The 24319-nt window shown below is 40.3% G+C and overlaps 1 protein-coding gene across 1 annotated transcript; it reads right to left on the minus strand.

Moving 5' to 3' along the window:
- Positions 1-295: 295 nt before the first annotated feature.
- Positions 296-24094, minus strand: mark4a (MAP/microtubule affinity-regulating kinase 4a; the record flags this gene model as incomplete). Its single annotated transcript, XM_079247111.1, has 18 exons — positions 296-742; positions 840-884; positions 1491-1577; positions 5881-6165; positions 6289-6392; positions 7790-8001; positions 8189-8375; positions 10266-10375; positions 10496-10595; positions 10695-10814; positions 13331-13567; positions 14019-14075; positions 14166-14236; positions 15447-15512; positions 15814-15862; positions 19497-19550; positions 21143-21340; positions 24041-24094. The coding sequence occupies 18 exons, from the start codon at positions 24092-24094 to the stop codon at positions 406-408; spliced, it is 2373 nt and encodes a 790-aa protein (XP_079103237.1). The 3' UTR covers positions 296-405.
- Between the last annotated feature and the right edge of the window lie 225 nt (positions 24095-24319).

The following is a 24319-nucleotide window of genomic DNA, read 5'->3' on the forward strand; positions in this document are numbered from 1 at the left end:
TGGGTAAAAACTATGGTCAGAGCATAACAAAATAAAGAGTCATTATGGCTAAAGAGTAGCAATAAAAATATTCAACTAGATTCCATCTGATCCAGATCCAGTGGTTGTAGTAGCTCACTGAAGAGCTGGGTGGAGGTGACTGGGTGGACGGAGGTGCTTCAGTTCCTTTAGGGTCGGATGTGAGCGTATCAGTGTGTGTATGCGTGTGTGCAGGGGGGTATACTTCAAAGAGACAGCTAGAGAAGTTTCTTCTCTTGGGTCCAGCCCCTCGCTCCGTCTCTGCTTTTTTTTTTTTTCTTTTTCTTCTTCTTCATTTTCCCTCTGCACACACACATACACTCACACTAAAAAAAAAAATTTAAATAAATAAAAATTGCACGCTTGTACGCAAACAAACCCTCTGGCTCAAAGTTCAAGGTCCTTAGAGATTTGGGTGGCAATGTCCCGAAAAGCTAGCGGTGCCCCCCAGAGTCGCGTGTAGCGGACCCCGTTAGAAGTCTCGGAGGTGCCCGTGGAAAGATGGCACACCTCGGCCTCGAAAGCCACGCGGCCCCCTGCCACGCCGTGGGTGCAGGAGAGCAGAAAGGGGCCGGAATGGTGGACCTGGCAGCCACATCCAAGCGCTGCCTCCCGCAGAGCCATTACCACCTCCGCAGGGTCCCGCCGCCCACCGCCTCTCAGATTCCAGCCACGTCCGACGGCCCGGGGCTCGGACGCTTTTTGATACCCAGGTAGATGGCAACTAGAAGGGAAAACAACGGAGGAGGGAAAACACGTTCAGGCTCTTAGCCGTGATCGCTCTACTAGTCTCTCTAAGCAGGTGGAACGCAAGCACTCACCTTGTGACCGCAAATCTCCTGATTCCCTCAGATTCATTTGTGACCCTGCGGGGCAAACAGACAGAGTGAGAGGTAATCCACCAGGCTACAGCGAGCCTTACAAGCAATCCTCCATTGTCAGATGAGATGGCATTCAGCGGTGGACACTGTACAGTGCAAATAAACAAGCTTCAGCAACAACAAGCATGTCATGTGCAGAACTTTGCGTCTTCATCTCAAAAGGACAGTATGTCTCCACTTTTTAAAACACAACCCCACTAGCATGCAGATGTAGAGGTTCTCCTTACGTCACTCATGTGTTGCACATTCAAAATAATTTTTCATACATGAAATAAACACTGATGTTTGACCTGAAATGAAAACATAAAACACCATTTCTAAGGGTATTTGTATGTACAAGATGGATAAAGGAGCACAAGACTTGACTGATCCTGAAAGTGAAAAATAAAAACTCAAATGAATTTTTCCGGATTGCAACCATGCTTGATATCAGGTTTGTGGGACCTGGACAGATTAGAGATTATGAACAAGGCATGCAGACAAGCAGAATGAAAAAAAAAGTCAGGCCTTTGCTGACTTTTATGTTCCACTGACCAGACAGACAGACGGGGCAGCACAGGCAGACAAGAAAGAAGCGAGATACATGGGAACTTACTAACTGTTTTTGATCCTTGTGGAAGAGTACAACCCGAGACTGATTTGTTTGAGCCCTGGCGCTTGGATGGGTCAAGGTTGACCCTGATGCCATAACAGCAGGAAAGCAGAACAAGATAAAGATGGAGAAAAAAAAGAGGGTAGGAGCAGGGAGGGGGGTTGGGGTAGGAGGGATGTAAGAGAGAATATTATTGAATCACAGGAGAGCAAGTGGTGAAGAAGAGTGCAGTATGGAGGCTGATTGGCAAGGATAAAGCTGAGGTTTGATAAGATTAGACATGTGCGATTATGATGACTGGAGGGGGGGGGGGGGGGGGAGCAGAGGGGAGCAGTGGATAATCCAGGGCCACAGAAGGGTTTGCAAAATGGCCTGGGCATATATAATATTTTGATAAGCATGGACCAATACCCAGGCAATGCTCAGGCTGAAAAACAGGAACTTCATGACGTCAATGCTATGTGATCTCATTACATTTTTCAAAGTCCAATTATCTTACACCCAATAAAAAACAAACAAAGAAAAAAAAACAGGAGGTTCCACCACCGAAACCCATTTCTGTTTTCTCTGTGACAGCAGTAAAATACGATGCCAATTTTAAAGAATATAAGACCGCCTGATAAATGTAAATGAATAAGAATACAAAGCAAATCTTCTGAACCAACAATTTATTTGCAACTACTGTTCCTTTTCCACGTACCAAACCCGACACCACTCCTCCTGGTTTGTAGGTGTTTCCATCAGGACCATACTGGTCCAAATAAGCACATTTTTAGCACATAGTCTGTTTTGGTTTCTGATGGTACAAAGTCAGGCTGAAAATGTGATGTGTAAAATTTGCGGACCATTGTTTCACTTTCTCTGGCGCTGTTCATGCAATCTCTTCCTGATTACTAGCCATAGGCAGAGCAGCAGGTAAAACATGACCTCAACATCCTCCATTGTCGTGCTTTGTGTGTTTCAAAGAAATAACTTCCCGATACTTAGGAGGTGCCTTGCTGTGACGACCCTGTCCATACCCATAAGAACAGGGTAGTGTGGTGTTGGTTGAAGATGGATAGGGCTTATCAGGCGCCAGTAGAAGAGGCTCATAATGGCACATTTGTGCTCCCTTTGTGTACATAAGTAAGGTCAGTTTCAAATGTCACTGCTTTCTGCCTTTTACGCACAATGTACAATGGCATAGTTGCGATCCAATTCGCCCACCAGGGGGCAGTACAGAGTTCACAGTTTCAGACAATAAAAAAAATAACGATGAGGCCATCATGATCATGTACATTCTCAGAAAGAGACATAAAAAGCGGCAGCCACAGTAAAAGACGGTGGTCTGTGTGGTCATTAAAAACATCACGATCCTTCTTCCTTATTATTTTCCTGGGTTACACGTCAGCTATACAATTCAACACTGCCCCTCAGATTCATGCTAGTATTACTTTGTTTTCTCTGTTGGGATACGGATCTGTATGGGGGCCCGGAAATTGACCAAATCCTACATGTAAAGGACACAGGAGACAGACAAAGGGCTTTGTTAATGTATTTAGCAAAGATAATAAATGGTTCTTAAAGACACACTACAGAACTTTTGCCATTTTCCCCGTCATGCGCCCCCTACGGCTAATTTGGCATTCATCTTATGTCCTACCAAACCTGTTAGCTCTCTCCAGCCAGTAAAAGACGACTTTACAAGGACTCTTGTTTTGTTTCTTTCTCTCTTTTAATATTTTTGCTTTTCTTTGCTGTATCAGCAACGGTGTGCGTTCAAAACAGCCAGTGTGTTTCCTCTGCCACAATGTCACGTTGTGCACAGGATGTAAAAGTTGTATAATGTGGTTTCTCAGCTTTGGGTCGCTGCTGGGTAGCAGCGGCTCTAACAATGCACATGATAGATGTCCCTTTGTCTTTGAACAAGTCGCAGAGTTTTAAGGTCAGAAAGTCTTTAACTATTTAAGCTGGTAATTTGGTAACAAATCAGACAGTTTAAATGAGCACATTAGAGCAGCACAGATCTGTCTATAAACTACTGAACAGTTTTGTAGAAATGTAAAACTTCACAGACTGAATATTCCATAGTCTCTCGTCAAAAGAGTCAGAAAATCTGGAGTCTTTTTGTCTGCAAGAGACACAACTAATTTTCATGGAAAATCACTATTGAATTCCAGTGACTTTCAGGCCTAAAGGAAGCTCTTCATTAAAAACATGCATGATCCTGACATGAGAATTACTCCATGGGCTCAGGACCACCTCAAAAGATAATTCTGCCATCAATATGCCAAAACTTTATCATGCAAAGAAGAAGCCATATGTTAAAAAGAGCCAGAAATGCTGCTGGCTTTGCCAAGCCAAAACTTACTTCGAATGGACTAAGGAAATATGGAAACCAATTTTCAGTATTTATGAAAATATTAGCTCATAAATAGCAAAATATGGAAAAAAAAATTACACACAATTATTGAGCTGCTAGACTCAGACACCAACACTTCTCTGCAAAAGGTCCAACAGCTGTTCTCAGTTCTCAGTTATTCACTAACTGTTGACAGAAAGTGTGACACAGTGGTTAACATGGTTTCCTCCCAATCTTTTTCAGACATTTTGTTGGCATCAAACTAAAAGTGAGCTAATTATTTCAACTTCTTTTCTTTTCTCCTGTCAATTGGTAGAATCAAATCTGTGAATGGAGACAGTTCTCAAAAGAAAACAAATCACTCCACTGGTAGATTCCCCCAACTCCTTTTGTTGTAGACTGTTACAAACCCCCACTTTGTTGGATTTTTTTTAAAACTTCTCTTCACATTACTTATAGCAGAAAGCCAGTATTCCACTGGGGCTTGGTTGGTCTACAATTTCAGCAGTGACAGCAAAGGTAACAGAATGATATCAGTAAACTTAGCTGGATGCTAACACGTTGCTTTTGGAGTAAGCCAAAACACAAGTGTCATAAGTCCACTCTAAAATATGTAAAACACAAATTAAAAATGGTAATTAACAAACAATTATTAATCTATTTATGGAGCAAAAAGCCAGAAACAGAGACAAAATCCGAAGGTAGTTTTCATTTTGGCATAAATGGTCAGGGGAAGAGCTGGGTTGTGTGCATGTGTGGGTAAGGTGTGTGTGTTTTTTTGTTAAGTGTGAAACTGTTTGTTATTGTGAAGCACTTCTATATGCTTCTGTATGAAAAGTTCTACATAAATAAAGTTTGATTTGATTTTATTAAAAAAAAAATCTTTCAAATTTCAGTAATTAATTAAGCTAGCTAGCTAGCTAGAAAGCTATCCCACTGTTCCAAGATTAATTTAAACTACCTAGCTAGCTCCAAGGTAGTTAGCCAATTTAAGCATGAAAACAGAAGGCAACAGGGAAGAGGCAGCCTGACTCGGCGCAAAGTTTAGCTTAATGAAATCTATCTATAAACAGCTGATGCAAGTTTTTAAATGTAGGTCAAATCTGGGGTTAAAAATATGGTCTTGAGGTCCAATTCTGTCTTTGTGTTAGTATAGCATTAGCATTAAATAGTAACACACGTTAGTTTACAGGGGAATAGACTATTTATATCATACTGAATCGGGGGATGATGCTTTCATGTTTGGTGATATCACAACCACAAAATATCAATTTAATTTAATTTAATTCAGGAATTAACGATTGACATGACACTATATCCGCTTGTTAATTTATTTAATACACTTCTATTCACATCGAATTGTAAACTAAAATACCAATATATAATTTTACATTTAATGAAAACAAATATTTTCTTTTAACATTTATTTACTTAGTTAGTTAGTTAGTTAGTGTGGCACAAAGTGACTTTTGTACACTCCTTTTTTTAAATTTTGTTTTTAGCATATTTATTAAAAAATTCATATCATGACGTTTGATATTTTCAATTTCAATCCGTGCTATTGATCACTGTGTCAATGTATTGATGTAGATATGCATTTTTATTCCAACTAATTTGGCAAAAGTGCTAATATTTACAGAACATCTAAATTAACATTGAAATAAAAATCTAAAAATGATATTTTGTACATAAATAAAGTTTTCATAATTCTGATTTACACACACACATCCTCAAATTGCAAACACTTTTACATTTTTGTTGCCAAGTGTACACCCAAGATTAGCATCACCAATGTGTAAAGACAAGTTAAATTGTCAAGTATATAGATGGTTTGTCAGTCTGTTCAGAAAACAGTTATTATTCTGAGGTAAGTGTTTTCTTATGCACTCTATCTGCCTTAAATATTCAGAGGAACAGTTTTAATCCATCTTAAACCGAGTTCACCTCCATGACTGACAGAGCAACACAAAATGGCTCCTGCTGGTGTTTCTGTGATGCGTCACCTGCGAGTGAGTTTTAATGTCATGTGATGTGTAGTGCACATTCACCTGCGAGTGAGTTTCGAGGTCAGCTTGGTGAAGAGGTTGGAGGTTGCCCTGGTGCGGGCGTGGGGCAGAGGGCTGGGTTCATGGTGGGACAGGGTCGGTGATGTGGGTGGAGCAGAGTAAACCGGTGGGCCACGATCCCTTAGTTGCCCCCCATGAAAGGTGCTGCGGATTGTGGAACCACGAGTGAGGCGGCATCGGTCCGAAGAGGAAGAGGAAGAGGCGGCTCCGGCTCCAGCCATGCTGAGTGTGGAGGGGGAAGCTGCAGGCAAGCGGTGGCCCAAAGAGCTGCACCCAAAAAAGAAAATAAAGGGGATTCTGCCTTCAGCTACCTGAAATATAGTCTTATAACCACCTTTCTTGTTTGACTGGTGATGATGAGTACTGAAAACATCCCACAGATAACGGTACCTGTTGTCTTTGCCGTTCTGCAGAAGCGAGTGTCTGTCAGCGCCCGAGCGGTCGGTGCACACGTATGTATTCCGACGCGTCATGGTGCTTCCAGGGATATTATTCTACACAAAGAACAGTTCAGGAGGTAGACATTAGCTCAGATTTTTTAAAAGCTCCGTTCCTGTAGTGGAAAGAAAACATTTAGCACAATATCTCAATGATATGTACAAAGCTGGACACTTCACAAATTTACATATAAAACAAATGAGTGTGTTCAGTCAGAGACTTCTTCACATGACTTATCTAATATTTAATTTACTTTAAAACTTGATTTTTTTTCAGTAACAGATTGTTGCGATTAATTTCTATTTTGGGATTATTGGGGTAAAATTTGATTACAAAGAAAACATGATTATAAATGTAGCGTCACATACAGTTGTGCTCATATGTATTCATCCCCTTTCATTAAAGAAAAGGCTGAATTTACAACAGTCACTCAAATAACTGGAGATTTAAAAAAGGAACAATAACTAAAAATTTGCCAAATTCTAATTTAGTAATATAAAACACTGTTTTTTTCATTTAATTGAGTTGAAAGAAGAAAAAAACAAAAACAAAAACAAACAAATTGGTCCTGGACAAATTAGAGCACTTTTCTGTTGAACAGTGGGACAAAATACCTGTCGACAGGTGCAGAAGTCTGACTGAGAGGAACAGAAAACACCTGACTGTAGCGGAAACATTAAAGGATTGTTCAACTCAATATTAGTTTATGAGTGATGTAATATGTCATAAATTATCTTATTTGTTTGCTTTTTAAAAAAAATATTTCTATTGAACCAGAATTAGAAAATAATGTAACGATTTTCATAAAATTTTTATTTATTACTTTCGTCAATTTCAGCTTATTTTACAGGCAGCTGCTTTTTTCCTTCTTTAATGAAAGGGTATGAATAAATATGAGCACAACTGTTGTAACTTTTGACACCATGTGAACTCACTGTTTTCATCAATATCTTTTCACAAGAGATACAAATTGTGAAATTTAAACCAAGCACCACCATCAACCAGGTAAAAAGCCTTGCGTTTTATTTTGGCGTGTGTGATAAATAAAAAAGATGAATATTAAGAAAAGGGAAAAAAATGTTTAAAATCATGTTACTTGATTTTAAGAGGTAAAAAAAATGACCTGATTAATCAAAGCTTACTGTGTGACGCGGCTTAATTTATGAAGGAGGAAAATTTCGCACAGTAATGTGAAAATAACATGACGGCCATCACTGAACGTATCCAGCATACAAATCAAACCTGTGGACACTGAGGATTGAGGATGAACTTGATCAGAGTTTTTGTTAACATTTGTCATATGGATTAAAGAAACTGCTGCTCTCTCACGTCTTTTCATTGTTCATGCTCTACAGAAACCCAGAATTCCCCACTTCGGGCAGAAGAAGTCAGGACTAATGTAAATATCGCATTAGAAACCGTGAGTTTTCTGTTATCATCCCGAGTCCCTCACCGTGGTGGCAGTCATGTCTTTGCGGCGGTCTGGGATCTCTGACTTGTTGGGATTGTTGGCACTGCTAACCATGGGGCTGGACGGAGGGAGGCTGTGGCTCCCCATCACACTGCAGCTGGCTTTACGTGAAGGCATCCGGCCCTCCCGCAGCTCCCGGTCACCCGTGCTGGTCGGGCTCCTCTTGGGGTGCATGACGGGCATGGAAGGGCCGCCTTTGTTGTGGAGGACAGCAGAGCACAGACACACAGAGACTCATATAAGGAACAATCTGTGGATACAGCACGTCTCAATACAATAATTACTTGAATAAACCCTTTATTATGCATTCTACTAGGTATTTTCTATTTAAAATCACAGCAGAAAAAAAAAAAAAAAAATCGCAGTAGAAAAGAGACTCACAGAAGTCACTGTGTCGCCGCTGCCTGTGGTAGGTGGAGGCACTGCGTTGGGTCTTGCTATGCGAGGAGGAGGTGGAGGAAGAGGAGGAGCCAGTGGCTAAGGAGTGCTTGTTGGTCCCGTTGGTGATGGGGCTGGGTCGTACCCTCGCCAGGGACAGGCTACTAGCAGAGCGAGCATCACTGCTCTCCTGGAACATCAGATGAGCGTTTGGCAGAATAAAAGTAAGGAAGTGTTTGAAGAGTTGAACATTACAAGCAAAAAGAGCAGATAATGAGGATGAAGACGATCGTAAATACAGACTTGAGAGAGATTTGACAACAGAAGTTTGGTGTTAAACCTCAATACTTTCTTGGACTTAACTATGAAGTATCAAAAGCCTTCAACGGATCCACAACTTGTTCCGAGAGGTGAGAGGTAGAACCTTCAGTCAGTAAGAACCCTCTCTGTGGCGCCAGCTACCATTCTGGGTTCAGGAAGCAAAAACACTTCCTACCTACCATTAAGTGTAGAATTTAAACTTTCCTTTTTGATCAAGTTTATAGTTAGGACTGGCACTACGAGTGTGTGTTTATACTTGAGCATTGGGTCTGCAGATGACAGCAGGGTGGGTATCTGTGGGTAAACTCCACAGGGCAGAGTTTATTATGGTTTGCTTCAGTTCCAGCAAATATTTTCTACTGTTACAGTAGAAGTAATAGTAGTAATAGTAATATATATGTGTATATGTATACATATATATACACATATACATATACACATATACATATACATATACATATACACATATACATATACACATACATATATATACACACATACATATATATATACACATACATATACACACACACACACACACACACACACACACACACACACACACACACACACACACACACACACACACACATATATATATATATATATATATATATATATATACACACATATGCCTTTATGCTTCTCTTCAGCTTTGCTGCTATTGGCTTCCGTCACTGGAGGACATCCCATCATGCACTGAGTGTCTCCCTGTACTTTTCTCTTATACTTATTTCACAGCAGGTATCCCAGGCTTTTAGATATGTTGCTTCTGTCCTGGCTTCATGCACACCCACCACATCCCCATTCCCTTCTGAATGTTCCCACTGATTTAAACTTAAATCAATATTCATTTACAGACCAAATAAAAATGTGCAAGTAACCATTTAGCTGCAGCACATTTAGTTTACTACATGATAAGTTTAAAGGACCAATATTAGTAAAGGTATTTTAATCCAGGACAGTCAGATTATATTTTGTAAAGTTTATATGTGTGCAGAATGAAAATTTATCAATCCATATGGGATTGATTTGAACTGCTCACTTTTATTTTTTAATTGATTTTCACGTAATTTGTTTTTTTATTGCACATATGCAACACTGTATTGTGTCTGTGCGTCTTATGTTATCTTCTTTTTCTTTACAAAACTAGTCTTAAAATGTTGTCATTAAACAGATAATACAAAACAAGAAACAGTTAATTTGTTTCAACATTTTTAAGATAGATAAGCCTGAAAAATTAAGATAATTTTTAACATTAAACTTTAATGTATTAAATTGTTTTGTTTTAAAACAATTAACCAGAAATGGATGCAGCAACATAAGGTGAAAAAAAAGTGAAATAAGTTAGAAGCAGGTTTACCACCGCTTCTCAGCTGTCTGTGGTCGTTCTTTTCGGATTTGTCCTTCTTTATCTCTCGAGTTTCTGGCATTAAATAATTTGTATATTTATTTTAATTTACGTAATTTCTTTTTGTCTATAAAGACAATCTTCAGGCCCTGTGGCATATGGTTGACCTGTACACGATGTACCCTGCCTTTCGCTTGTTAATTGCTGGGATACGCTCCAGCTTCCTAGCAACCCTGCATTCGAATAAGCAGTGAAGAAAATGCATGAATGAATGAATAATTCCATGTTCCGATGCAAAAACAAATTACACACATTAATGTCTTTTTAAAATTATTCTCCTATTCTTATATGATAATTAGTGAATATGGATATACTGTCAACAAAGGAAGGTTAATGTGCAGGACTCACATCGCCTTTTCTGCCGAGCAATAAGTAGGTGGCGGTGACCTCATTGTATTTCTGATTGAGCAGAGAGTCTTTGATTTCCTCTGGAGTGAAGCCCATCCCGACCATCACCTCTGAGTAACACACACAGGCAAAAACGACAGGTAAGAAGGGAGACCGTGCAGAAAAACATCAGATATCTTGACTGCAAGAACCCAGACTGGAGGGATAAACAAGCAGCCAGGCTGACTCACCTATACGAGCTGGATCACTATAGTCCTCAACAGGTTCTATATGGGGCTTCAGCTCCTCCCCCTCATACCCTGTATTTATCCACTTGTCCTTCATGACTTGCTGCAGAGACGGAAAAAATAGCAGCAAAGCCTCGTCTGAGTTTGATCATCACAGGGGATCATTTTCTGCCTTTTTTTTCCTCCAGTGTTTGCAGCTCACCTCAAGGGTGCAGCGTTTGGCGGGATTAAGCACCAGAAATCGGCGAAGGATACCCTCGCAGTCGGTGGACATATAAAAGGGCACGCGGTACTTTCCCCTCAGCACACGCTCCCTCAGCTCCTGTTGGCCACAGAAATTGCAGATCAAACGTAAAAGAACATAGAAGAAATGCATGTTGTAAAGCCAAAATGTTGATGACAGAGACTTCGTGTTGAGTGTATAGAGACGGATTTCAAGCAGGTCTGCATCAATTAAAACTTGAAGTGTTCGTTGCATTAAAAAATGTACCTCCCACCCCTCCCCCCCATTGTTCTTAACTGCAGGCAGTGTGTTAACAGGTATGTATGGGGTTAAATCAAGTGGCAACCTCCAGTGGTTAAAAGTGAAGCCTATGCGGAAGTGCATAAAACTGCAGTTCCCCTTCATCCACTAGGGGCTGCAAAACAGAGTGAATCCCCATAGACTTCCATGTTAAAAAGGCCAACTTCATGGCAGAAATAAGCATGTTTACAGCCTGGTTCAAAAATCCATTTTACGTTTAATAGGTCAGGTTTACCTTCATGACAGCTGTGGGGGGAGTGAATTTTTTTCTAACTCGCCCGTTTCAAAGTAATTTAATCTCGAAGTTTGGCAAATTTAGGGGCGTGTCCTTTTGATTGACAGGTACCAATCTCTGGCTTCAAGTAAGAACGTAGAACAACCGCGGTTTTTAGCCGGTTAACAATGTGACTTAGCTTTAGCCTGTTTACCTCCGTTAGCTGGTTAGCTCCCATTATCTCGTGGTTAGCTCGGTTAGCTTTTAGCTACAGAAAGCTCGGAGTTCGCTCGATGTCAATCATCCACCATGATGCTCACGGCTGCCCTCTCAGCTCCACCTCTTTGCCCATATTTGTATTTTCCGGGCGAGACGACACGCATGACGCTGCCAACATGGTGGCGGTAGGAACCGCCCACCGAGCTTCAATTCAGCTCTTCAGAAACCTCCGTGATGTCACGGAGACTCCGTCCATCTCTATATACAGTCTATGGGCTAAATACACATCTGTGTGCCAGCTGCTTGATAGGACCTAGTATTTGTAATAACTTCAGCAGCAGTTTTGTAGAAACATGGAGAGCTATATTCCTAAAGCCTTTGCAGAGAAATGAACAGAAAGTTTTGGGTTGAGATGAAGAATAAAGATGCTGCTACAAAACTTTCCCTCCAAGATGTTTGTTTTTTCCTAATATTCTGTATTTCCATTAGGGCTGTGACGATATGCTTTTGTCCCGATTCGATTCGATTCCAATTTTTTGGGTGCCGATTCGATTTAAATTGCGATTCTCAAAAATTCGTCAATTTTGATGATTTTTGTAGATTAAAAACAATTTTGTTTTTATAAAACTTCTTTTTGCTAGTTTTTTTTTCTTGATTTCAGTTAGGAAAAAACAACGCAGTAGCCAGATCATTCTGCTGCTGTAACGCCCAACAAGAAAAGTAAAAAGATCAATAAAGCCAATGAAAATGACAAAAATTTTATAGTGGATTAATTTTATTTGAAAAAAGAAAAAAAAGAAGAAGATTTTTTTAACAAACAAAAAAAAAAAAAAAAAAAATTGATTTCAAAATTGTGAAGAAAAAAAAATCCAGATTTCCGATTTTTCGATTCGATTTTCCCACCCCTAAATTCCATTATTATACCTTGGACATATTTCAGTAAGTTGCTGTACATGCTGTACTGTTGTACAGTACGGTATGAAATAAACTTGTCAAATATATTTTGCATGTTGTAATTAATGTATTTGAAAAAATAAGTTTTTTTTTTTTATATCAAAATCTCCCTAAATTCAAGTCTTTCAAAATTTCATAGATATAGTTGAATAGATTTATTGACCCTTCAATGCATAAATTAATAAAAATCATGCAGCATATTTTTAAATACATTATTTTACCTCTATAGACATATGCAATTATACTTTTTTGTTTATGAGTGATATTTAGAATTGAACATGATTTATTTAAATGTATTCTATAAAATATTTATAAAATAATATAGAATTATATCATGTAAATATTCTATAAAATATAGCTGTATCATTTTCTTTTACTAGTTATCACAAAGGTAAACTTGTGTGATTACATTATGTTCAATTATATTATAGATTCATTTATTATCCAGTGAGTGGAAACATATTGGATAACTCACCAACATGGTTTATTTACAAAAATACCATCCTCATTTATGAATATGCAAGAAAAAAGCTTATAAATAGGTGTCCACTACATGACTTCTGCGTGAAAGGGTTAAATAATTCCATTTTTTAAGAGAAGAATGCTTGATTTCTGAGTAGAAATGTTAAAAACGGGCAACGAGTGGCAAGGAAAGACACTTAAAATGTAAATTCCACATGCAAACTTGATTTGACTCAGATGCCATGCTCTCTGTGAAACTGCAGTTTGAGCTGGTTGGACCCAGCAGAAATCCCCCCACCCCCCTCTTTCACACACAGTCTCACATTTGCCGTTTTAAAGTCCAGAAAACATTTTCATTTTTTTCTTTTATTTTAAACCTAAATGTAACAGTTATTAAAATGTGTGTTTAAAGGTAAACTAGGTACTTTTAAAAGAAACTACACACAAATAACCCCCATCAACTCGCCTTCAGGTTCTGCCCATCAAAGGGCAGCGAGCCGCTGACCAGAGTGTAGAGGATGACTCCCAGACTCCAGACGTCCACCTCTGGCCCGTCATACTTCTTCCCCTGGAAAAGCTCGGGTGCAGCATAGGGCGGCGAGCCACAGAACGTGTCCAGCTTGTTCCCCAGCGTAAACTCATTGCTGAAGCCAAAATCTGCAATCTTGATGTTTGCATCGGCATCCAGCAGAAGGTTCTCCGCCTGAGTCACGCCAATGTTAAGAGCAAAAGGCACGGGTGGATGGAAGGAGGACAGAGGAGTAGAAAGGGGATGTATGGAGGGAAGACACATGGAGGGAGAGAAAGAAGATCAGTGGAGATTGTTCGCTGAATTTGGGAAAATATGAGCACCAAGGAGGCATGTTGGGAGAGAAGATGTGCTTGCATGTTGACCAGCATCAGATATACTGGATATGACTCATACAGTTATATGTCACTGTGTATTTACGCTCTGAATCCAGACTCTTTACTCATCAGTGTGATTAAGATGCTAAACGACCATTTTTCGTGACCCAGATTAAGAATAGTCCCAGATTTAGTCTTTCGTTGGAGCATAATCAGTCAGAGATTTAAAGTTTTGGACTTGTCTTGATTCCCCAACCTAAACCCCTCATCTCTGAAAGTCGCCAAAAACATCATCTGCTCAATCTAACCTTCAAATCTCTGTGGACAATGTTCTTCATGTGGCAGTAGTGGACAGCAGAGACAATCTGTAAAACAGAGAGACAGAGAAACCTAAAAGATTAACCAAGAAATGAAAAGATAAAAACCAATGCTGGCATAGAGAGGTTTTGGTCTACCTGTCTAAATTTGGCTCTGGCTTCAACCTCCTTCATTCTCCCATGTGACACGAGGTAGTCAAACACTTCACCTGTAGATAAAAGGACCAGTCAGGGAATAAACCCGGACGTATAACTGTCATACTTTTAGTTTAATAAATACTGCTGATACAGACAATCATTTTCATTCACATTGACATTAATATTTAATAAAATGCAACAGTTATCTATTTTATGGTCCTCAAGGGGAAACTGCTGCAAAACAAAGACTACAGGCAGACTGAAGGAGTAGTAGTTAACATTATGGGTAATGCATTTTCTTGCCATAAGTTTGAGTAATAGATCAATATCACTCTCATATCTGTCAAGTTAATTTGAAGCTGCATCCAGATTAGCACTTGAAACTTCAGAAAAAGAAGCTAGTAGCCTAGCTGTGACCAAAAGTCACAAAGTCTATGTACAAAAGCAACTAAAATTCATAAACTGGTACTTTGTATCTTTGTATTTGCATATGATTTTATTTGGAAGTCATGTTTTTGACAGAAATGCTCAGTAGTTTTGTTGCTACAGCGCCAGAGGAGCACAAGCTAACAGTGGCTAATATTAGCTGTTGGCTAAAAGCTAACAAGAAAAAAATATTCCAGGAGTAAACTATAGCCTATAAGTGAGATATTTATGTGTATTTTTACGCTGTGTTGCTTTGTAGGCTGAAATACGTACTAAATACAAGACATTTATGTTGCAACAAGGTCTGCAGTCTGATAAATAGCATTTTTATTCACAACAGTGTAGCAACATGGATAAAGCAAAATAAATATTGGTTGAAAAATATAATCTAATATGTTTATTTAAATTTCTATGAAACTTTTGATAATGAAAGTAAAGCATCTGCTCTTCTAACACAGTTTTGAGCAACTTTTAGCTTCTTTTTTAGCTGCTTGTTGGGAAACCTCATACTCCACACTGTGTTTTTTGCCGTCTACAGTAATGTAAAGAGAATACTGCATGAATACTGAATGAGAATACTGAATGAATATGCATAACTCTACTAACACAATGAACAAGAAAGAAATATTCCTTCATGCTTTGCCAACATGAGCTAATATTAGCCAGTGTTAGCTTCTTTTCATGCAGCAAAACTGCTGGGTTTCTGTAAAAAGAGGTATGATTTCTTCCCAAACTTCTTTTGATAACACAAAAAGCCTTTCCTGTATTTTCTAGATTTTTTTTAAACAAGTCCTAAAACTTTCTGCACAATATTTGCATCACAACATTGCTGAACATGACAGTCAGTGCGCTCACCTCCACTGGCGTACTCCATGACCAGGTAAAGGGTTTTATCAGTCTCAATCACCTCGAACAGCTGCACTGCTCCCCAAGAGAAAAAGTGATTTTAAAAAAATGGATGTATTACATATAATCCTGCAAACATCATAAAAATCCAGCCATCCGCCTGTCAGCATCATCACTGAGGGATCCAGCAGTGATGCTGCAGGGTGATTCATGTGATATTTCAGCTTTGGGAGTTCTGACCTTTTGACCTCTGTATGAAGCGGCAGTTCAGTCAACAAAAGCTCTACTTAAAGCATCACGCTTCTGTCTAGTCACACAAATATGCATGCAGAAATACACACCCAAACATAAAACAGTATGTATATGTGTGTCTTACCTATGTTAGGGTGATTTAAGCCTTTCATTATTCGTACCTCCCGAAAAAGCTGGAAGGAGACACAGAAGTTAGTAGTTAATAATCCTGTGTCTGAGCTTCTCCTTCTGAAGGTTTGATGATGATTGCTGGAATAAATGTAGTCTTTGAGGTGGTGTTTGTTATCTTTTTTTAAGTCCTAGGTGTTGATATGATCAGAGAGCGGTGTCAGGGTACGATGTTAATCTGACAACCGTATGTCCTCTTCAAAATCTTCATTCAAGCAGCTAAAATCAGTGATCGAAACTGTGGTATTTAAGACTTTTCAGTTGTAAAACTGGTTCCAAGCTGGAGTTAAAAATGAAAAAACCACCATTCTTTTCGTTATATACAACCAAGAAAGCAGAAAGTGGTAAAAAGATTATACAACTTGATCAAGCTTGAAAATTGGTATTCAGTATGAACAACTTCATTCTTCAACACAGCCTGTAAAAAAAAAAAAAGCTTTTTATTTTTAAATAGCCTTTAAGAATCGTTCTTCAGGCTTTTTCAATCCCTTTTCAAGGCCTTCTTTTTGGATGCTGGTTGACTTTTGCTCCATTTTCTGTCACGATGATCCCACGTTCTTTCAATGTTTAGTTTCAGTCCAGACCTCGTCCTTTTCTCCATGTCTCCCCGTCCTTAAAAGTGGCTTTTTGACAGACGCTCTTCCATGGAGACCACTTCTGACGAGGCTTCAGCAAATATTAGATGAGTCAACTGATCTCTCAGGATCTCAGGATCAAGCCTTTGCTGTTTTTTTTTTCCTATTGCTGCCATTTCTTTAGGACATCCCAGTTAGATTTGGATTTAAAGCAGAACTGGACTGAAAATGCGAGAAACTTCAGAAAGCCTGAATAATCATCTCTCAACTTCTTCTAAAATATTGCCAGGAAGCTAAATATAAACAAACGAGGAGTGACTCTAGACATTTTCTCACATTTTATACTTTAACATCTCTGCTTTCTCAACATTATTCTTGGTTAACATGTAAATGAAGCCAACAAATGAATTAAGTGCAGCCATTTGAGCTGCTGAAATCACACAAAGTGTATTATATATGCACAATTCTGTACTTAAAAATAAACCATATCAGTTTGAGAATTTGTGAAAACCTCACCATTAAAAAAAAAAAAAACCAACAACAAAAGGCCCACGCACAACTGTGATGAATATTCAGCCAACTTCTCCTCCTCTGAGCACATCTCCCTGCATGTGACATGTCTACACCGAGGGATGTGTTTGTACTCGTGTCAGAGCAGCACAGGGGGATTAAATTTGAGCCTCGTTTTATGTAAATAACGGCAACAAAAGGCCATCGTTGAAAACCAGTAACTCTCATCCATGCAGTACCAAAATCAAGATGGGAAAGAAAAAAAAGAAAAGCTGATGCTGCGATAAGCTTTTCTATCCTCTTCTCAACCCCCCCACCCCTCTTCCTCCAGTGTGTCCCCTTCTATTCTCTCCTCCTTCATTCAGTTCTTCTTGCAGCCTTCTCTTGCACACGTCACTGTTGCCATAGCAACCCAAGTATTAAGACCGGGCTGCTTCCCAGCTTTTCCAGCTGTGCTGGAGGGAACCTTGGGATACGTAGTGCTGAGGCATCTCATCGTCCGGGCCGTCCCATTAATTCCTTGCTCATAACAGTCAGGCTGGGGGGAGCGAGGGGGGAGGGGGGGTGCAGAGCTGTCAAAACAAGCAGCGATCCCCCGGCAACACAGCCCCCCCCCGTTCATTGTTAACGACTGCAGACAAATAGGGGCACAGGACAGGAAGGGATGTACATGCTCTGTGGCAGCAGGGCTCCTCCTGCAACTCCTGGCTGTAAATCAAATCTAACAGATGGCAACAAACGACATAAAAATGGACGTTTCGGGCATGGAAGTGTTGCGTTTTTAAAAATACTCGACTTAAAGTGTCTCGTCTCACTTCTAACAGACACATTTCAGCTCAGCTTCCACAAAAATCCTCCTATAATCTGTCAGAAATCCGTCTTCAACGATGCTTTGTTTTGATTTGTCTCATCTCTGATTTCTCTTCCCTCTTCAGATTTCTCATTCTTTTACCCATTTACCCCCCCCCCACCCTTTCCTTTTTCCCTCTACACACATTACCGTCCAGATTATGCTAATATGGACTCTTTCATGTCTTCAGTCTTGAGGATTTTCTCAAGCCCACGGGCATGTAAAGAAGTCTGCTATCATCACCGGCCAATTGTAAAGGATTCTTTCCAATCAGCGGCCAATCCTTCGCCTCATTTTGCTCAATACTGTAAAAAATGTTGCACCAGATTCTCTCCCAGCAGCCTTTTCCAAGTCCAAGCAAAGTGCCGGGCCGGAATATGGGATCACGTGCGCGTCCAGATTACCGTTCCTGCGAAGCAGGTTATGCTCGGGCCAGGTTAGGTAAAGAAAATCCATTTACTCATGGTTTAAGAATCAGAAATATGATGAGTCAAAGTATCAGGATTACAGGAGGCCACAGAAGCAAAAGGGCAAAAGAAAACAATGAGAAGGTGCATTTATGTACTTAAACCTTGATAATACTGTAACAACACAAGGTCACTGCTACCGCTGCACGGGAAATGTAGAAGAAAATATTAGTTTATTTAAAAAAAAAAAAACGTGATTAATCTCATCCTGCCGTTCAGTCGGACTAGATCTACTGAAACACTTTAGATGTGCGCTGACTAAAGAGGAGGCCTGCTAAATTTCTACCATCCTTTCCATGTCTGACATCTTCCTGTCAAGAAAAATCACACACATGCTACACACACACAAAGCTTGATTATTTCATCCCTGATTTGATCCTTCTGGTTTGTTCACTTCTTGCCCAGAGGCACAGGAGCGGCCTTGTGCAGGCTGAGGGAAGCAAAAAGAAGGAAAAAAAAAAAAAAGGAAAGGAGGGCGAGACTTATGGCTAAATGCTGGGGACTCTTCAGCCTACATGAGCAAATAAGCAGCACTACAGGATGCCGTTGCCTCCCCAAGCTTCAACCCGCATCTCCTCTTCCACATGAGAGTTCTTTACGTGATGATTTGCTGTGCAGCAGCAGCAGCAGCAGCAGCGATCGACCAGTGATCAGATTGTCCAACACAGGTTTCCTGCTGCAGCTGTCCCATAAATCTCTGAATAAATCTGCCACGTCCCTGTCGGAGAATCTCTCACCTTCCCACACGAGTCTAAATACTCCATACTGTCTGTGCTGCGCATCCCTTTTGTTATAAACACACATATGTGTGCAGGAGGAGGGGGGGGGGACAAATTAAGAACGTGCGCACACTCAAAAAGGAAGGGAAGCATGGGCTGGGTGACCGCGGTTGACTGAGATGAGTCACCCCTCTCTCAGGGCAGTGATTAGCCAAGAGAGAGACGAGGGATGATATGTGGAGCAGAGGTCTCCTCTCGCTCCCATCCAGTCCCTAGCACCTGCCAAACAGCATCACATCCCACAAGCCCTCTCTCCATCAGCTGCTCCTGCCGCTTCCGAGGAGGAAAACAGCTGAGGAGAAACCTCAACCTTTCTCAAAGACCCCCGACGGCATATCGGTATTGGGGTTTTTTTTCTTCTTCAATGAAAACAACAAAAATAACAACAGCCATGAAGACGGGACACAGCAGGCAGAGCAGATAAACCAAACAGGTGGTCAGTGTGAAGGAGGACTCACCTTTTGTAGGCTGGTTGGGTTCAACTGAGTTTTGTCAATGATTTTTATTGCAACCTGGAAGACACATGAAGGAGAAATAAACACACACAGTTATGACATCATCATCTGAAATAAAGGCAGATAAAAGCTGCAAAGACGGCAAATGTGAAGGTTTCCAGCTGTGACACTACAGATGGAAATGAGCATTTTGCTTCATTTGGTAAATTTACAGCAAGTTTAGCATGTTTATTACTATGCACTGCCCTATTTAAATAAATAAATCAAATAAAAAAGATTTTTTTATGAAATATACCAATTAAGTGGCTGATAAGGAACTATTTCTTCATGAATATTCATATTTTTGTTGATTTATCATATATATATATATATATATATATATATATATATATATATATATATATATATATATATATATATATATATATATATATATATATATAATATATATACATACCATTTCAGTAGTTCTTCATATACTTTAACCAATTAATTGATGAGAAATAAGCAGAAGTTCAGGTTGTATCACCTGACCACATTGTTGATGAATTAGTTTGACAGTAAACGAAGTAAACAAGCGTTGTTTTAGCAACGCTGGTGGAGATGACACGCATGCAGCAGGTTCAACGCAAGTTGCATCTTAATCTTTAACTGGAAAACAGCCCAAATCATCTGGAAATGGGAACAAAAGCAAGTGGGAATATCAGATGCATCTATCTCAGTATTCATTTATATTAACAACAGATACATACAGTAGATCTTATTTACTGTATTGTTTGGAAATACTTGTTAAAATAAATGAATATATTCAGGAAATAATCAATAAAATTTTAATTACCATCCATACTGCTCCATCCTTGTTTTTATTTTTTTATATTTCAGTGTTTTCTTTCTTCTTTTATGTTTATTCGTCTGTTTAATTCTTTTCTAAATGAATTTCTATATATTTATCTATTGATTGTCATTCTTTATTTGCACTTTCTTGGGGGTCTCCATGAATCCTGCCATACAGCAGCTCTTCCTGCTGACTGATCACGGACCTCCACCTTCATTGGCAACATGCTACAAGTAGAAAACTATCATTCGAAGCAGTAACTTTTATTTCCAGCCTAAAGTAGAAGAACGTCGACTGAAACAGTCTACATCTGAGGGAGCAGACGCTGGCGCAATGGTGACGTCCAAACCTGCAGTCAAGGGATTTTAACCCACTCAGACAAGAACTGGTGCAGATAACTCCGAATGAAAACAGTAAAACAGAAGAAAAGTCCTTGTTTCATGTATTTATCTCCACTTAGAGCTGAGATAAAACCTTCAATAAACCTAAACAGAATTAATATTTCTTTAATGATGAATTATACACATAAAGATAATTTACTATGAAGTGTTTTGATCGTATTATTGAAAATAAAAGTTCTTCCGCCTTTTTGTGAGAATATAAATCACACAAACTCTCCATGACTAGTCTCGATAGATTAAAGGGACAGATTTTAAAAGAGAGGATTCATAAGATCCGTTTCCTCAGTCAACATCACCATTCCAGCCCTTTTTACTGGCGTTTTATGCTATTCTAAAATTTCATCAATCGGCTACACATGCATCTACTCATCGCAGTTCCTCCCACACGGGTCTCCTCTGCTCCCGCCTCTCACCTCCCTGCCCGTCAGGATGTGGCGGGCCAGCTTGACCTTGGCAAAGTTTCCCTTGCCGATAGTCTTGAGCAGACGGTAGTTGCCGATGTGTGGCTGCTCGTCAGAGCAGGAGGGGATGGAGTTCCTGCACCGGGCACCCAAAGAGCGACTGGACTGGCTGGTGGCCTTGTCTGCACGACTGGCCCCCAGTGACACATGCTGGGGGGAGAGAAAGGGGAAGGAAGGGTTAGAGAGAGAGAGAGAAAGAGAAAGAGAGAGAGAGAGAGAGAGAGAGAGAGGGAAAGAGGGGGATCCCCAACTATGCCAACAAAAATGTGCGACACACTGCAGCAGCAGCATCAGCAGGCTGGAGGGGGACATCCTGCGCCTTCGGAGCGTTAATGGTGCGCTGAAGCCAAATGATCTGGGTTAGTCCACGCTGACTCTGCAAACACCGTCATCAACTCAATAAACCAAATACGGAAAGTTTTAAAGGCAGAATGAAGTTTGTGTGAGAGCGGCTACTGACTTCACAGGTACATTTACAGTTGTGCTCATATTTATTCATACTCTTTCATTAAAGAAGGAAAAAAAACAACTGCCTGTAAAATAAGCTGAAATTGACTAAAGTAATAATAAATAAAAATTGTATGAAAATCATTACATTATTTTTTAATTCTGGTTCAATAGAAATATATCTTTTAAAAAGCAAACAAATAAGATAATTTATTACATATTCAATCACTCATAAACTAATAACAATCCTTTAATGTTTCCGCTCCAGTCAGGTGTTTTCTGTTCCTCTCAGTCAGACTTCTGCACCTGTTGACAGGTATTTTGTCCCACTGTTCAACAGAAAAGTGCTCTAATTTGTCCAGGACACATTTGTTTGTTTGTTGTTGTTTTTTTCTTTCTTCAACTCAATTAAATGAAAAAAACAGTGTCTTATATTACTAAATTATATTTTTGCAAATTTTTAGTTATTGTTCCTTTTTTAGGTCTCCAGTTATTTGTTGTAAATTCAGCCTTTTCTTTAATGAAAGGGGATGAATACATATGAGCACAACTGTATCACGAGCACGCAGTGCACAGGTATCGCACTCGGAATAAAGCCGCCCTGCTTTGTTTATAATCCACTGGTAGCTTCAGGAAGCTACATGTTGGTGTGATCGTTCCAGCAGATGTTCTGCTCACTAAGACAGGAGCAATGCTCAGCTGAGGTTCATGTGAATGTACGCCCTTCGTTTCTGGGTTAACAGCTGTTATTCTGCACATGAACATAATGTTTTCATTTTAAGTTCAGCGTCTTCTTCATCTTTTCTCCTGCTGAAGGATGCTTTCAGCGAGTGTAATAGAAGACAAAAGTAAGTCTGTTGCAGCCCTGAAAGAAGTTTCAGTCTTTGATTCTTCACTAAAATGCTTCAGGTCATTGCAGTCCTGATCGTTGTGGAGACAACAAGGATTCTTTGGTAGAGTCTGGTCAAAATGCAGAGAAGAAAAGATGGCAGAGAGTCTGTTAATAAAGTCAGCGGGAGGCCAAAGCGCCAATATCCGGAAGAAAAGGGCAGGAGAAGAGGCAAGTGGTGCGAAGAGGCATACAGCAGGAAAGAGTAAAGAAAGGGAGCAGATGTCAGCGCAGTGGTCCCTGGTTAGTCTCAGACCTGGAGGCATCACACTTCCACCCCCCCATCCACCCACCAAACCCTAAAGCAACTCATCTCTGTTGTAGCTTCACAAGAAAACACAAACTATGCAACCAAACCCCCCCATACTGATATACTTCCTCCACTGTTTCCCACACCCCACCTGAGGCACAGCCTAATCGGACCCCCATCTACACAAACCTCTACAACCTACCGCTCTTATGCAGCCAGCCAAACTGGACACACACACACACACACACAGGCATCAGAGCTTTAATCTGCCAGCAACAGCACGTTGCACATCAAACCAAGCCTCACCTGTGCCATCACAGCAAGGTAACGTTTTATCCCCTCAATTCACTCATCTGTCATCATCTTTTAATTGTAGGGTGATGACAGAAGATTCAAACACGCACACACACACACACACACACACACACACACACACACACAGATAGGGAAGTCTGGGCATGTGTGCAACGTCACAATGTTGATTTATTGTATTTACAGTTCATATATGGAGGCTGTTGGTGTGTTTGTGTGCAGGCCGCTACTGGTTTCCAGTGTGCTGAATGTATGGCGCTGTCTGACACCCACTGGCTTTGGGGTTGGGCGCTCTGGAAGGCTGCGCAGCAGCGGACCGCACATCATTTTACGCAGTAATCCCCTCGCTTCATACGAACAAGCCAGATATTCTCTATACGTTCATTTTGGCCTCCCCTGCGCTCGTCCCACCCATCCTTTTCCACACACACACACACATCCACACACACACACACACACACACACACAGAGATCCACACACGCACAGAAGCAAAGCAAGGAGTATAATGTGACATCACTATCTCTCCACAGCGTTATAACAAGAGGTGACGGCTGGTTTTCAAGCTTCCTGCGCATATTCGTATGCGGATGGACTCTTTAACTCTTCACACATACACACACACACACACACAGACACACACACTCAAGGTTAGCGGTTTTTCCAAAGAGCCTGCTTTGCTTAAACATCTATCCACTATCACATCCAGAGCTCTTCAGTCTGACGAGGAGAAATAGCTCCATCTCTGCCCTCCCTCCCTCTCCTCTAGCCCCCCTCTGCACTGTGAATAAAACCAGAGAATGCCAAAGGCCACACACACACACACACACACACACACACACACACACACACACACACACACACACACACACAAACACACACATGAAGAGCTGTTTGTTCAGAGATGCATGATTTATCATTTGCATGCACACAATTGCAGTGTTTTACACTTACATGTTCTCCTGTGCTCCTGTCGTTTCCAGACGGTAATGCAGATCGAGAAGACATGATGTTTTCTTTCTCCTTTTTGTTTTTCTTTACTATATTATTTTTTTCCCTGAGTAAGAATCACGGTGCGTTTGCTCGGATGGTTTTTAGAGGCTCCACAGACAGAATAACATCCGCAGCTGCGACCCACCGTCCCAAATCAATCTGCCTCTTCTCCAACCGACCAGCGAGCCGTGCTCGAGAGGAGACCTCTGCCTGTCATGGCAGCGATGGATATGTGGAAAG

Source organism: Telmatherina bonti (assembly GCF_933228915.1).
Source record: "Telmatherina bonti genome assembly, chromosome: 10".
Taxonomy (NCBI): Eukaryota; Metazoa; Chordata; class Actinopteri; order Atheriniformes; family Telmatherinidae; genus Telmatherina; species Telmatherina bonti.